A 16,278-nucleotide genomic window follows, 5' to 3' on the forward strand; every position below is an offset into this window, starting at 1 on the left:
GTGTGTTTCTATGCATAAATTAGTTTGTCTCAAAATAATTTAGTATTTAATATTTGGGGTTATTATGACAAACTGCTAAAAGAGCAGCTTCAACCAAAGCAGCAGCCAGCACTCCCCATCCTGCAGGCCACACGCCTCGGGACACCACAAACCCCTGGTCTGCTGCCAAAGAACTACAGCGGGATTGCTCCCAGCTTGCCAGCGTCCTGTGCTGTGCTTCCAGAACCGCAGCATGTCATCTCTAAGCAAAGTTCCAACCTTATCACAGAATGGTTTGGGTTGGAAGGGACCTTGAAGATCATCACGTTCCAACCCCCTGCCCGGGGCAGGGATACCTCCCCCCAGCCCAGGTTGCTCCCAGCCCCGTCCAACCTGGCCTTGAACACCTCCAGGGATGGGGCAGCCACAGCTTCTCTGGGAAACCTGCGCCAGGGGCTCACCGCCCTCAAGAGCGAAGAATTTCGTCCCAATATCTAATCTAAATCTCCCTTCTTCCAGTTTGAAGCCATTCCCCCTCATCCTATCACTCCATGCCCTTGTAAGAAGTCCCTCCCCAGCTCTCCTGGAGCCGCTTTAGGGACTAGAAGGCCGCAATAAGGTCTCCTTGGAGCCTTCTCTTCTCCAGGCTGGACACCCTCAACTCTCCCAGCCTGTCCTCCCAGCAGAGGGGCTCCAGCCCTCGCAGCATCTTTGTGGCCTCCCCTGGCCCCGCTCCAACAGGTCCATGTCTTTCCTATGTTGGGGCTGCAGAGCTGGAGGCAGTACTCCAGGTGGGATCTCACCAGCATGGAGTAGAGGGGCAGAATTGCCTCCCTTGACCTGCTGGCCAAACTTCTGATGCAGCCCAGGATACGGTTGCCTTCAGTATGCAACCTTCCACCTTCTCTTGTTCCTCAGATTTCCAAAGCAGAGAAGTGCAAGTGCAGTACAGGTACTAAGCTAATTAATTAAACACCACGCAATCACCCCTTTTCTCTTACCTTCACAGGGCAGGTCGGTTAGAGAAGGACGAGCACAGCATTGCTTTAACACAGATGAGCAGGAGACTTCGGTATAACACTGAGGTCACAGTGACAACAGGGTAAATGTGTGTCTAAGTTTGTTTATTAATTCAGTCTGTCCTAAGTTGTACAATTATGAAAACAACAAAACGACTGCTGGAAGCCCAGGAATATTTACAATCTCGCCTTGTTGTAGTGAGGTCAGTCTATGTTGTTGCACAGATTGGTTATGTTTGGTACCACAAGATGTTTAAAATTCAGACAAATTTGAACAGATTAACAATTGTATATACAGGAAATAAAAGGAAATTCAAGTATCAAAATACAGACAGATTAAATAACATTTGTATTACAAATCAGTCCCACTGCCATACATCACAATTAGCAAAAATGTCTACATTGCAAACTGAACTCGACTGTTCTCTGCCCTGTTAGGGAATCTCAGGTTATTCTTCCATGGGTAAAAAAAAAAAATTCGAGCTAGATCAACTTTGCAAGAGCAGCACAGGTACTTCCTTTTGAAAAAATAAAATTAAAAAAATGTGGTAAGTAATGCCGATAGGAGACCTAAAAGGGAGACCTTTTGCAACAAGACAGCGTTGCAAACACTGCGCTGCTCTAAAATAAAGATCTGATTGCATGGAAAGGATGCGAGCGGAAGAAAGCCGGGGGAAATTCTGCTGCTAGAAACTTCTGAAGTGGGGCGGAAGGAGCGTTAAAGCGATTGACTCCACTTCAGCTGCACACAGAACTGGACGTGTTCGCAGGGACTATTTGGCATCTGGTCTGTGTCTCAGCAGCCTCGTGAAGGTACAGACTTCACTAGAGGTACATCCTGGAAGGTGCCGTATCTTCTCCCTGGGAGGGGGACAGGCACGTACCCCACAAAAGTTGCATAAGTTCTTCTAAAAAGAACAATCCCAAAGCAAGTTCAAAGATAGCCGAACAGCTAAAATAAGCCTTTTTTTTTTTTTTTTTTTTTTTTGTAAATACAAAATTAAAAAGGATAAAGCAGCTTCAATTTTGGGGAAAAAACAATCATCCCCTCCTATGTAAAAAAAGACAACTCTGCATCTTCGTTTCCCTATCTTGAGTTCTCAGCCTGGACTCAATGCCATGCACAAACCAAAGTCTGTAAAATACAATCTGTCCTTAAAAAGGGGAACGAGGCCCAGGGCAGCACCACTTTTTCCCAGGCAGGTAATACAGCAGATGCGTTTTGATTCAAATTCATATTCAGCACCAGAAATTTAGGGCGCTTTCCTCCAGATACCACAAAACCCTGTAGGGAGGAAGAGCCAGAATACTGTGGGATGGATGGATTACTGGGAGGCAGTGACTGGCATGGTCCAGGATCAGTCTCCAGCACGCGAGTACCTTGAGAAACCCCATCGAAATAAAAGGGGAGATGCACTGCCAAAACAATTGCTTTGTCTATGAAGTGAGAGAGAGAGTCTCTGGCTAAAGAACTGTCGGATCACTAAAGACAACCATAAGATTACACGCAGGACTGGGAAGGACCACCAGGGTCACCAAGCCCAGTCCCCTGAAGATTGGAGTCTTCATCACCACTTCACCTCCAAGCCAACCTTCAAAAAGCTCATGCATAAAAAAAAAAACAAACAAACAAAAAAAAGAAAGGTGTCCCTCCTCCCAAGCAGAGGTTCAATTTGCAATCTCTCCAAAAAGACTTGTTGCCAACACACCAAATATTTACACTTACACCAGTATGAATTGCAACATATGCATAACAAGGAATGTTAGGTTTCCTAAATTCATCAACTTAAAAAAAAAAAAAAAAAAAATCTCCACTTCCCCCTTCTAATCATTTACAGGTCTATGCCCTTGGGATTACGGTTCACTTCTCTCCCAGCCTTACCGGCTAGAGAGACTAAATGAAATCCTGACATACAGCAGCAACTGGAGTTAAACAGAAATTATTTGGGCACATCATTCTAGTAAAGCAGCAGGGTACCACATCCCCAACCACGACGAAGCCTGTCGAGATTATAACGTGCTGCGCTACATTTCCGTGTCTGAAGCATTAAAAATCACAACCATTTTAACATCTCTCCCTCGAGGGGATCAGCACTGTGAAAACACATCAGTCACAGCCAAAATTACTGTTAAATACTCCGGTAATTCCAAAGAAAAGTAAGCACACAGCACCTTCGAGATGGTGGTATTTGGGGATACTGGACTTTGACAGGGGCCAAGCCATCCTCAGGCTGAGACGGTTTATCCTCAGGGATGGACTGTTTCAGTGTAATGCCCAAAATTTAACTCCTTATTTGTTCATCTTCTGAAACTGTCGCGCTAATTAAATAATGAGCTAGTATCAAAAAAAGTGCTAAATCACAATTGAAAATATTTAAAAAAAACAAACAAACCAACCCAACCCCAACCCTTCAGGGCATAACTGCATTTAAAAACGAGACAGGTGCACGAGAGGCCGGAGAAGAGCGTCGTCTCCAGGTATTCAGTGCGGAAACGGGAAGAGATTGTGTCTTTGCCATAGAAATGTCAAGTATTGCAATGCAACAGTTCTCTGTCGGGGAAGCGAGCTTTGTACCATCGGTAATACTTGGCCACAACCACTCTGGGGTGAAAGATCCTTTGCAGACTCTTTTCCTTAAGTTATTTCCATTTGCTATAAAAACGCGGAGTAGCTTTGAAAACAAAGGATGCAGACTTACCCTGCAAGGCTTCTCACGCTGGAGGAAGTTATTTCCAAGAATTTGGCGTTCTCTACTGTTCACCCAGAATTGAAGCAAATTTAAGTACCGTTAAGAGATGCGCACACCACTCCCACTGCTAAGACTTTCTATTGGACTCCTTGTCGGACTGCGTGGATTCTCAGTAAATAAGGGTGTTGTTTTTTTTTTTTTCCTCACCAAAAAACTGCAGTGCTACATTTAAACCGTGAACAGGATTTGCTCACACGTTAAAAAAGAAACGGGTCGAAAGACGTTTGTCTCAAACTAGAAAAGGTGACATCGCTCTCGGCCTCGGAAGTCTCAGCTTTCCTTTGCTAGAAATGATGGAGAGAGCTGCTTTTCTCAGCCGGCGGCTGGGATCCCTCTCCCCCCTCTGCTTTGGGAGCCCCCACCGAGCAGCCATGCACCCACTCCGAGGCAGACACCAGTGCCAGATGGAGATGATCTTCGCGTCAGCAGGCCACTGCTTCTTAGGTCTCTGCCCCGTTACTACAATTCCGTGGTAGGAGACAGCTGCCCGGAGATCAGCTTTTCAGAGGCAAACAGAAAGGAAGATAATGGAATGAATGATTTCCGAGTCATACAAAAACAAGCGCTGGGAAAGATGAGGCGTACGGCCAGGAGGAGACGAGACGCAACCGTGAGGGTTACGGACACACAGCGGAAGCGTTGTAGTTTAGGCAGGGCTGCCTGGGAGCCCAGCTGGGTTTGGACGGTCACCCTTAGAAAGGCACATGCTCCAGTGACCCGGTTTTGGAGGCGCTGAGGAACCTGCCCGTCCCAGCCGAAAGCAGGGGGAGACGCGAGAGCTCAGAGCCTCTAAAGTCAGGCGTACGTGCGGGCAACTGCATGGTAAACGCTTACACATAGAATCGAATTAGCTATCGTTAATTCAGTTTGTCTTTGAAGGATATAGAAACCCTCGGGGCGCTCCTACAGCTTGGAAAGATGCTGATCAACCCCAAACCCAACCTCTCGGAGCACCTCAGACACAGCAATATTCTGCTGTCCACAGCTGCAGCAACTTTGGCCAACTGCAGTGCGACTTCTGCTTTGGGGGTCTTTATGCAGAGGAGCACTGGCTCCATGGCATATGAAATACATGTACTAGACTGAGCCTTCCTTTTTGGTTTGGTGGTTTTGTTTTGTTCTTTTTTTTTTTTTTCTTTAAGACAATCCTTTTAGTCCTCTCACTTGGGTTCTTACTAGCCTGGCCCTTATTTTGAAGTCAGTTTGCCGCTTAGTGCCATTAAGGCACAAATGACTTGGGAGATCAAACTATCAAACTCATTCCTGAGAAAGAGGTAAATAAAGATTTTGAAACATCAGATTTCACCGCAAGCCTGGGGAAACAGAAGCTCTGAGGCAACAGCTCTAAAGCCCCAGCAAAACTCGGCCGAGCTTCTTCTAGCCCCCAAATACCAGGTGCAAATAACCCAGGGCTGCTGGTCTGACCTCTCCCCACTGATGCCAACCGGTGATCATGAAGGGAGATTTGGGGAAAATTCTAAAAACTATTTTGGAAATGGAGCTTTACTGGGATCTGAGTGCACCCTCTCCCCCATTAAGTCTAAGATCTCCACCGAGACACGTCAGGCAGAGGTGAGCGGGTGGCTGCCACCCACCTTTCTTCACAGCTCCCTAACACAGACCCACCATCACCCCCGGCTCTCCAAATCCGGGCTGCGAGGGGACTTTGGCCAAGATGCGAAACCCACGGTGAGTTCAGACGTTCACATCGGTGAGCTTTGCACGGCCCAACTACCTGCAGCCCCTCTCCCGCTGCCCCCTGGGGAAGGGGCGACAGCCGCTGCCTGCGAGGAGCTGGTGGGGGTCCAAGACGCAGCTTTGCTCATCTGTACGAGTTAATTAAGTACTTCCTCTGCCAGGAGAGGGAGGCCGAGCGTCGGGGCTTTGCTGCCATGGCGTGGAAGTCGCAGAGTCTTTCACTAAAGGGTCTTAAAACTGTCCCACAAACGGAGCGAGGGTCTCACCCCCGGGAGGCAGGTAAGACTGTCCCCAGCCCGTACATGGGGAAACGGAGGTAAAGAGAGGCCCAAGTTGCTTGGACACACAGCAAGTCAGGGAGAAGCAGCACGGGGGCAGGAGTCCTGCCTCCCAGCGCTGTGATTCATCAGATCGTACCCCTCCTCCTCCTCAGTTTCATCTCATTGAGCTTTGCAAACCGAGCAAAGGAGCCAGGGGTAGGACCACAGGGGCCTTCACGGGGTCCTGAACCGCTGTATGGCATTCCCTGACCTGCCCCAGCTCCGCTCCGACCTGTGCCAAGTGCCCTGCGGTCTCATACAAACGATTCCCAGTCACGTTCCGGAATTAAAAGCTGCTTCTACTGAGATACACAGAAATGGGGATGTTCTCCCAGAGGAAAAATACGTGCACTTGAGAAACAGGCAGGAAAGGCAGCGGTGCCCAGCGCAGGGCCGCCTCTAAGTGCAATCCTCGCTCTCAAGGATGGAAGGCGACAGATGTTTCAAGATCCCTATAGCCCTCATCGTGCAATGATTTGTAGATTGAAAACACGCTTTGGGATGGGCAGCAGACTGATTTCAATCACGTTTCTCCCTTCAGCAAAAAAAGCCCAAGTGCAGTAATCTGCTGAACGCAGCAGAGCTCCGTCTGCTTTATCAGAGCTCTTCCAGCGCAGCATCCAGCCCCTCTCAAACACCCTTCCTCCCTTCCAACACGGGGCTAACAACATGTGCCTTTAAAAGCTTAACCTCTCTACAATCCGCCAAGTGAGAACTACGCCCACAGCTCACGAGAATTTTGGTGAGTGTAAACAGAAGGACTACTGGGGGGGAAGAAATCCTACAAGGGACTGAAACGCATGCAACCAAAACCGCACCGCATCTCCGAGAGGGGACAGAGCTCACAGTGGGAACGATCGCGCCCGGCCCAAACCAGCGCTCCCGTCAGAGCAGGTTTTCTGCTCCAGGCTTCGAGGGGAGAGATGGTGGGCAAGGGTCCCCGTGAGGAAATCTAGTGAACGTGTGTTATTTGCAGACAGCATCACAGTGGTTAGTGTCGATTCGAATGGCGGGTAAGAAGAGGGGTGAGTTCACTGGAACAGTACGCAGCCGTGGCTCAGTCGGGAAGAAGAGGGTCTAGGAGGAGGGGGTGCGTGCACCGCAGAGACAAGGGGTCTCCATCAGTCCAAAGATAAGAAGGTGAAATAGAAAAAAAGGCCTGGGGAGTGTCACCTTGCCCCAGGGATTCACAGTGCCAGAGCGAGGGGAAAGACGTGAAAACGGCAGGCGGCTTCCTGGATCCACATCTCCGATTCCCCCAGCCTGCATCCCTCTGCACCTCCCACCTCACAGATATCTAACAGCGCGTTACCCTTGTTTCCGAGTAAGGAGAATTCACAGTGTTCAGTAGTGATCAGGTACAAAAGCCGTTTAAGTCTACAGTCTCCTAAGTGCTGCTGCCTTTGACGTAGTGCCTACGCGGGGCTCAGTGCGAGCAGCTGGAGGAAGAGGGAGTTTAGAACAGCAGACAGATCAGATCGCAAAGGCACGGTTAGACTAGGTGGACACGGGGTGTGTTTGCTTTAGAAGATAGTGGTCTCATACTTAGTGCTGAGGGTCCGCTTGGAGTCCTGTTTGGGGTCCACGACCCAGGAGACACTGGCATGAGACTGGGAGTCTTGGTCCACTTCAGGGGGCTCCAGCTAGAAAATAAGGAGAGAAAGGGCACGTTAGGTCCCTCGGCTTCTGGGACAGAACGAGTGGGGATTCAAAGCACGGAGCGGCTGCTGCTCTGCCTAATCCCATCCCAAAAACGTGCACGTGTGCGGGGAAGCAGCTCTCTCTAGGGAGGCATTTGAGTCCTTCACAGCTAAAACATGTCTAGCCGCGTCAGTCTCAACCCAGCACCCGGAGATGACTTCCTGAGTTAGGGCTGCAAGCCCCTGTTACCGTTAGCGACAGCTTCACTTCGTCTCGCAAACAAGCATGAAAAATTGAGCGCTATAAAGATGGCACTAAAGAAAAAATAAAGTAAAAGAGGCAGAGGGAGAGAGAGGGAGACAGCTCCTGGCAGGTGAGCTCCCATGTGATTTACTCTCCCGACCAAGCAAGGCTCTTTCATCTTGTCCTCCTAAATCAGGATCCTACAGGAAGGTTAACAACACCAGAAAGAGCAACGCAGTTAGTTGAGAGCTGCCGCTCTCCATCAGCGGGGGCGGATCTGAGCGCTTTGTCCCTGGGGTTCAGCTGAGCCCACGGCACGGCCCTGGAACGAGCAGGGAGGGAAGACAGCAGCGAGGCAGGACACGGGACCACAGGAGGGGACACGGGAAGCGGGGAGGCAGGCGGGCCGGTGGCGGCTGGGGCAGCCCGGGTCGGTTGGTAATGGAAGATGGCAGGAAGAAGGGTAAAGACCTTAGCTCCGGGACTAACAGACTGCAGCGGCAGGTAGGAGGGGCGGTGTGTTGTACAGGTGTGACAGTAACAACAGCGAGTGTCGGGAGGGAGCGGCACCTGAGCGGGGGGAGCAAGCAGAACACAGACAAAAGGAGACATTAAAGGAAGGCAATGGCTTATGCAGCAGCCCCTGCTCCTCAGCAGCTCCAGCCTTGGCTGGTTTTGGCTACAGGGGCACTCTCCCCTGCTGCAAACGGCAGGTTACCTACTGATCTTACCATGGCTCTGCAGGATTTGCACACGGAAGCTGTGCTGGACCCAGCAGGGCACTTAACCCCCATCCCACCCGGGCTATGTCCACCTCTGCTTGCCCTCATCCTACCGGGGGAAGCCCTAATGCGCAGCAGGACTGCCAGCAGAGCCGCGGACACTGCAATAGCAGCGCTGCCTGAAGCTACCGGCACCGTGTCCGCACCCGGGCTCCCCCCAGCACGAAGGGGGACGTTTAAGCGTGTGGTGCCCAAGAGAAATCCCAGCTCAGCCCATGCAGATCGCACCCGGTCCGCACATACGTACTGCAGATTTCCTCATGCCGGCTCGCGGTTTAGGCACCGGTTTGGAAGATTTTGTTTCAATCATTTCTCCTGCTGCAGCGCCCACAGGCTTCGCTCTCTGGGCTTGGAGGGCCAGCTGGTAGGCGACCTCGAACGCCTGCCCCAACGTGAGGATGATCTCGTAAGTCAGGTTCTTTGGGGAGACCACAGAAAACACAAAGCCGTTAGAAGCACACGAGCTACCTTGCCCTGTGCAGAGTCCATGCGCTCAGCAGCTTGCTCTGGAGACGCAGACCTCAGCAGAGCCCATCACCTTCCCGTTAGCGGGTCGCATCCTGCGGTATCCTTGGGAAAGCCGCTGAGCTCCTGCCCCGTGGTGGAGCCAGCACCAAGCCGCCTCCATGCTTGCGCAGCCCTGGCCAGCGGGGCCACCCGTGAGCCTGCTACAGCCTCATAAGCATCGCAGTTTAGCAGCGTTTTGCGTTGTAAAGAGAAAAAGCCCAAAGGTCTCATACAGCTGATTCTGCCCCAGAATAAAAGCAAGTTATGCTTCCACACTCTCAGTGAATTAAAAGGCTGTTAAATCAGCCTATTACGCTCAACATAATTGAGAGCGTATTAGGGTTTTGTTCACGGCATATTCCCCAGGAGGAAAAAACTTCTGCCCTGCTTTATTCAGCACTGGAGGCTGCAGTGATTAACCCAGACAAATATTCATTTTGTCGACAGAGCTCCAAAGTAAAAGCATTTTAAACCAGGACTACTTAGGGCAGAAACAGGTAAAAGAGCCCTAGAACGGACCAGATCCTGTTCTATGACTCGCCAGTAAAGCTGAGTGATGAAGTGGACTGCAAAGGGCCGCAGCACGCTGAGAGATGAGATGCCATAACCCACTCACCACATCCACAGTGCTGAAGACGTGGCAGTAGTGGTGGCTGGTCTGCAGGTCCTTGGTGATGTAGGCGAACGTGCAGAGATCTTCAGGGTCCTGAGCAGCACAGGAGATGTTCCGGATCTCATGCTCAGCAATGACATTCTGCCGGGGTCAACCACAAGCACTCATCACCCTTATGGGGATGGCAAATACACCCAGCAAATGGTGGTCGTGGCAAGTGTGTGCTGGGACAAGGGAGCAAGGGAGCGAGAGTGGGGGGTCTCCCAGCCAGACCAGTCCTAGCTCCCTCCCATGGTAGGGATAAATGGCAACATGGTCCACCAGCAGCCAGTTTGCCCAGCCTTTGGCATTCAGATAACCATCACCACCCTGGTGCTCTCCTGCAGTGCCGAGAAGCTGGGCTCCTCAGGATCAGCCACGGCTTCTGGAGCCACTAGATATGACCTGCAGCCCCCTGGGCAGGTGAGACTTGCAGGTCTCGTCCCTCCAGACACCAGCTTCGAGGCGTGTGAAGCTCACCTTGTTAGAGGCATCGATGAACTTCACCCCCTTGTACGTGATGGACAGTATTATGGTCGGGATCTTCTTCATATGCTCTGTGGATTTCTTCAGAAACAAGAACATTCAAGTGACCAGTTATGAATAAGTGCTCCCTTCATCACCACTGTCCCAGACCACCCCAGAGACCCCCAGGCCACTGTCCCACAAAGGCAGCCCTTGGGGGTCTTGGACCGGGAGGCAGAAAGCCTGCTCTTGGTGGAAGCAGAGGGGAGGGGGATCTGAAGCGAACCCAACACCCCTTTCCCCAGTGAGAACATCCATTCTCCCACCGCACAGACCTTCCAACGATGGGCAGAAGTGCTGGGGAGGGGCAGTTCACCAGCGACAGTGGCACAGCCTCTTACGTGGCCTGGACCCCTGCTCCGCACACAGGCAGCCCGCAGGGTTTGGGGAACCGCAGCTTCACTGAGACCCCCCCACTCCCCTCTCCACGTCACCCACCACAGGCTATGAGTGAATCCCCCCTGTCTCCGTGGCCTCCGTACCCTCATCTTGGCACAGGCGTCCTGCGTAGACTCTGTCCCTCGGAGGTCTTTGATCAACATGGAGCCCAAGTACTGTTTGGAAGAGAGAGAGATGTTAAAGGCAAACCCAAAGCGATGCCACGGCCCCGTGAGCGGCCAGCAGCCCTGGCTGGGGAGGGACAGGTCACCCAGGGAGGGGGAAGAAGTGTGACAACTCCACACGCAGCAACCTGACCCCAGAGCCTCCTCATCCTCACCACCCCCACAAGCCAAAAGCCACTTACATTGGCCTCGTACCCGCAGGACTCGAAGATGAGCTTCTCTGGCTGATGCTGCCAGTTTTGGACCGGGGCGTACGGGGCAGCCAGGCTGGGGGGGCGCAGGGTCAGCTTTGACTCCCGACGGTCCTCCTGGAAGGGAAGAAACACGGATGTGAAGCCACAACGGGGCCAATCTGGACTGAAACACAGATCTCAGGAGGGCTCTTTGGGTTGGTGTAATTGAGGGGCGCAATGGCCACATCCCACAGGGGCTGGGAGGAGGCAGCACGCTGCCGGCGAAGGTGCCAGTGCTGATGGAAGTGTGAGTCACCCATTTTCAAGGTGAGACTGAGGCACAAGCGAGCTGCTGGCTCTAATGCCCGAGGGAAGCTGTCCCTGACCAGCTCTCTGGTCCTCCATGCATCAGCCTAACTCCTCGCTGGCTCCAGAGAGAGGGGAGCCCGCGCTGAACTGCACCGAGGGGCCCCCAGGACACATAAAAGCACCCACTGACCTGTGCTTTGTAGCGCTCAGCTCTGGAGTAGGGAGCAACCTCGGTGCCACGGTCGTGTTGCCTCTTCGCGGTGTCCCCAGAGGGCAGCAGGAGATCGGCAGATCTGCCCGTGCAGGAGTCGTTCTGGCTCAGGGGCGACGACGTCTGGGACATCAAGTCCTGGCACTGAAACAAGCAGACGCCACAAACCGCCCGGGGTCAGCCCGTGCCGCAGCCGTGCCCACCCCTCGCTCCCCTTCACAGCATCCGACACGAAGGGTGCAACGAGCAGCGTTAACGGGGTCACCTCCTGCTCTGCAGGCTCCTGCCTCAGTGTCATCAATCCCACCATTTATTTTCCGCATGACACCCCCGATTTGCTCCAGGACGGTTTCGGGCAGGCATGCAGCCCTTTCTGCCGGGCACACCTCTGCCTCCCGTGAGCTCATCCCAGAGGGGCAGGAGACACGCTGAGCTGCGGACAGGGTGTTCACGGAGGAACAAGCTCTGCTAAAGCACTGGGCAAAGCACTCAAAGCCACTGACGATCAACCACCCCAGGAGAAAAGCCCTGGGAGCCCAGCGAGAGATCAGCCCAGATGCCTGACGGCCTGGCTCTTACCGCAGGCAGGATTCGCTGCCTGTACGTGCCAACGGGACCGGCAGACAATGCGGGAAGCTCACAGCTGCAACGCGCATTAGTCCTATTCAACGGACTTGCTTAATTTGCCATTGACGTCCTTCCGCTCCCCACGCCGGAGCCAGGCGCTGGATGGCACCAGCTGTAGCACCAGGAAATGCTGCAAATGGCCCATTCTCTTACGCAGCCTCTCCGTCCAGCATATCAATCAGCTGATGCTGCACCGAAGACCTTCTCTCCCCCCCTCCAACAGCCCTGCCTTCGCTCTCATCCCTCTCAAGAGGAGGTTTCAGAGAAGCACGGATCCTCAGCTGGCTGCTTGTTGTCCGAAAAGGGGGTGGTTGAGCAGTGGGCGAAGGCACAGGGTTTGTACGTGGCACCCTTCCCGCCCCTGAGCACACACTCCTTGGGCAGTACCAGCATGAACCCTCTTTTTAACACCTGAACCCCCATTCCTAAAAAATCCAGTGTGAGCAAGCAGGGGGCACAGCAGCCCAACTCACTTCAGCTGCGACTGTTTTGGTTGAAAAGCCTTTGGAATCCAAGGCAAGAGGGAAGAGCTCTGCAGCAGGGCAAGGACCAGATGTTTGGGATAGGGAAACTCCAATCACTCCCAATTCCTGCTGCAGGAAGCTGATTTGCAAACACTGGGAGGAAGCAGCACGACACGCTCGCCCTCCGTGGCACGCCGCCCTGCTCCCGAGCTCACAGGTTCACTGCAACCTCAACGGGTTTTGCCAAACTTGGCTCTCAAATGTCGGATTTCAGGAAGAACGGCAAACGCGATGACTCCCCTCCCAGCCAACCCCGATAACGAAGGGCCTGGCATCCAACGCCTCCCGCTCCCGCAGCAAAAAATCAACATCCACAAATCACGTCGAGTGCTATTTGGCAGCACGAGCCAGAGCTCTAGAGGAGCCCGGCCGGCCCAGGGAGGCAGAGCTCAGACTCCCACCGGGCGCAATCAAAACACGGGTCCCAGCTGCGTCCCGTCTCACCAGCTGAGCCGTGTCACACTCCTGCCTGCGGGAAGGCTGCCTTACGTCTGGCCAGGAGACAAGGGGAAGAAAGTCAGCACAGTATTGCCCTTCGGTGCAGAGCACAGAGGTGGGAGTAGCGCCCAGCCACCCGTTCGGTACACCTGATCCAAAGGAGCTGCCTGACGTTCCCCACGGGGCAGGCAGCAGAATTTGACCCGGGAGGGCTGGATGTTATCTTTCCCCGCTCATTTCAATAGCAGGGTCACGCCTGCGGGAGTGTTTGCTGTTTGGGCCGCTGGAGTTAACAAGGTGAAAAGCTGAATGGATACAACTGGCCACGTTAAGATTTCTCCCAGCACTGATAAGTTTTTGCACGGTTCAGTTTTGTTTTGCATAGGGAAGATGGAATTTGAGCCGCAAAGAAGAAAGCCAAGACTTGGTAAATGCGTCCACCGCTTCAGCTGGAGGGCGTCTGTCCAGACAAACGGTGAATTGGTCCAGCACAAACGTCAAACTTGTACTTTGTTTTGACTCTGCCCAAGTGCTCCAGGTGCTCCGGCCAAGTCAGAGCCAGCCGGGCTGTTACAGTTCCCAAGTTCTGCTTGACCACGCTTGGAGTGGGAGTACTGGGCTCGGCATCATCTCCAACAGCGGCCAAGGTGCCTCCATGGGAACTGTTTAACGCAAAACACTCCCTCCTCTGCACAGCCAGATGTGCAGTTGCCTCAACGCTTCAAGAACCTTCTTCCCAAAGCACTAAGTATCTGAGAACCAGGAGTAACCCCTGCTTCCAGGTCAAATTGTTGGGGTTTTTTTTTGTTTTTTTTTTTTAATAAGAAAGAAGCCATTTGGGTTTTACCCTTTCCTTTTTTTAAAAAGCAATGCAATTTTCAAAGATCACTCTCTATGCTGATTACTCTCCATACTTACCTTCAAAGGAGTTTTAACTAAAATATTGACATTGTTGGGGTTTTTTTTCCCCTTTTTTTATTGATTTTGCTAGGCAGAATTTCCTATGCATGAAAGCAGCAGAGTAAGGCTGAATGTGCCTCCGTCTCTGAGCCTGAGTACCCACCCGGGACCTGAGCTCGCAGTAAACACCCTCTACAGATCTCCGAGTCCCCTAGAGGTGACAGCCGCTAATCAGAAAGGGGACAATTATTCCTGACAGACCCGGATTTAGTTCTTTGAAAGAAAGGGAGGAAAGCGAAGGAGGGCCAGGACAGAAGAAAGCACTGCGGCCACGGCTGAGCACGCTCCGCACACACACGTCAGCCAGGCAGGGAACACAAAGAGTGACTCACTCTCAGCTGCGAGAACCGCGGCGGCTTTGCCGGTGGCTCTTCGTATGGTCTGTCTGCCAGGGAGGCGATGATCCTCTTCCGATGGCCGAGCAGATTCACCTTCAACACCTGCAGGGAAGAGATCGCTGTCACTGTAGGCTTTCCTGCCCTCGGCACGGAGCAAAGCTTCCCCTCTTGGAGCAGCGCTGTTCCCATTTAACACGAGTCCCTGCAAGCCACAGCCCCGGAGGGAGCGTGGGCAGGACCTCGCTGCCGGGGCAAGAGAAAGGTAATACTCACGTTTACTATTTCAAGCTCCCAGAGGTTCTTCACAGTGTCAATCGAGCTGTAGCCACTCGATAGGAAGGACTGAATGTAATCCTGCAGCCCCAAAGAGTCGAGCCACGCGGGAACCGAAGGCTGGCTGTTCCCATCGCAGCCCAGGGGTTTCAACTGGAAAAGCACAAGCAAGAAAAAAGGGGTTAAAAGCCCCAAGGGGCTGGGATGCCAAGGCATACAGCATCAATTAAAATCAGTTTAAAGCCCATCATCATCTCCACTAGCAGCTTTAAAGTAAAAAAATTCACTATATAAACAGGGAATGCACTTGGGGGAGGGGGGGGGAGGGTCAAGACCAGCAGGAGGGACAGCCACCCTCTCCCCATTACAGAGTCATCCCATCCACATAGCTTGGTGGACCAATATACTCCACCTCCTCCTCCCTGCTATTCCCAAACCCCTTCCCACAGTCCCTGCGATTCCTCCGTGGGTCACAAGGATGTGGCTGAAGTCACAGGGTTTGGCTTTTGCCCCATCCCTGCTTCTCGTGAGGGGTGTCGGTGCTGACCTTCGGGAGGGAGCGAGCAGCCTGGAGGAGCTTCCGACGGTGCTGCGGGTCACCGATCCCGATGTCCCGAAGGTCCTGGTCTTCCATGACATTACAGCCCTGCGGGGAGAGGAAGGAGCAACTTGGGAGCAGAGGGCAACAGAAGCCACAGCCGGTGGGGGAGCAGAGATCATGCACGTTACAGCACCCTCCTGACCTCACCTCCCTGCACGTCCCCACGGCAGGAGGAGGAGGAGGAGGAGGAAGGCTCCCAAGGATGGCAGCTCTGCCCCACGTACCAACCTCAGGCACCGAGAGGGCTGACAGGAGAGGGGCTGCGGCACACACAGCGCCGGTGGGGCAGAGCGCTGCCATCCCCTCCCTCCCGCAGCCTGCTCTGCGGCATCCTCTTCCAGCCGCTGGAGTTCAGGCCATGGCTCACAGCAGCCTCCCCGTGCGATGCACAGACGCTTTAATCACTGCATAACGACGCCCAAGTAAACCCCAGCCCCTCCGCGCTCGGAGCCTGAGAAGAGGCACCCGGCTCTGCTCAGCCTCCCTCCGTGGCCATGGAGAAATCTGAATTTCTTCCATGAGAGCAGAAGGTTGGCTTTACCTTCCATCCCTCGGGCAGGGAGGCAGCCCACCCCGCTCCGGCAGAGATGCTCTGGTGGCCGCACAACACTCTATTAAAGCCCATTTTCTGCCCCCCCCCCCCTTCCTCCTGCAGAGCGAGAGCGGACGCATGCAGAGCACACCGACTTTACCCCCCTCGTAAGAGTCTCCATCACGACCTGCTTCCCTGCCCCTCGTACCTGGGGGAGCTCAGCGGGACGCCCGGGCACGTCTCCCCATGGCTGGAAGAGCCACGCTGCTGTTTGACCGAGGGCGGCTTCGGCTCGAGCTCGGACCCCCCCCCCCCCCCTCTCCCCAGACCTGCCTCCCTCTGCTCTCAGGAGAGTCACAGCTGAAGGTCTGAGCTGACAGCGCTTCGCCGTTCCACATTTTGGTTTTATAAGAGAAACCTAATTAAAATTGGCTGTCGGGCGATCCGCTGCTGCAAGGGCAGGCGGGCTGCGGGAACAGCGGGCTGAAGGACCGGGGAAAGGCGAGGGGGAGATCGCCAAGTATCCTCTTTAACGGGCAGCAAATGTTTTATATTCCTTCCCACGCCGTGTTTTCTGTAGCATTTCAGCACCTGTGTTTTGCTAAGTACAAAC

General features: G+C 53.3%; 1 protein-coding gene across 1 annotated transcript in view; it reads right to left on the bottom strand.

Moving 5' to 3' along the window:
* Window positions 1–7,038: 7,038 nt before the first annotated feature.
* ANKS1A (ankyrin repeat and sterile alpha motif domain containing 1A) overlaps window positions 7,039–16,278 on the bottom strand; it is a 106,726-nt gene continuing 97,486 nt past the window's right edge. Inside the window, exons 14-23 of the mRNA XM_082494592.1 lie at window positions 15,080–15,178; window positions 14,533–14,685; window positions 14,254–14,361; window positions 11,352–11,516; window positions 10,862–10,987; window positions 10,599–10,670; window positions 10,072–10,158; window positions 9,556–9,693; window positions 8,680–8,850; window positions 7,039–7,409 (exon numbers count right to left, since the gene is read on the bottom strand). Coding sequence (XP_082350718.1) covers window positions 7,290–7,409; window positions 8,680–8,850; window positions 9,556–9,693; window positions 10,072–10,158; window positions 10,599–10,670; window positions 10,862–10,987; window positions 11,352–11,516; window positions 14,254–14,361; window positions 14,533–14,685; window positions 15,080–15,178 — 1,239 coding nt within the window. The 3' untranslated portion in view covers window positions 7,039–7,289. The remainder of the gene's footprint in view (window positions 7,410–8,679; window positions 8,851–9,555; window positions 9,694–10,071; window positions 10,159–10,598; window positions 10,671–10,861; window positions 10,988–11,351; window positions 11,517–14,253; window positions 14,362–14,532; window positions 14,686–15,079; window positions 15,179–16,278) is intronic.

Source organism: Vanellus vanellus (genome assembly GCF_965231255.1).
Source record: "Vanellus vanellus genome assembly, chromosome: 23".
NCBI classification, from domain to species: domain Eukaryota; kingdom Metazoa; phylum Chordata; class Aves; order Charadriiformes; family Charadriidae; genus Vanellus; species Vanellus vanellus.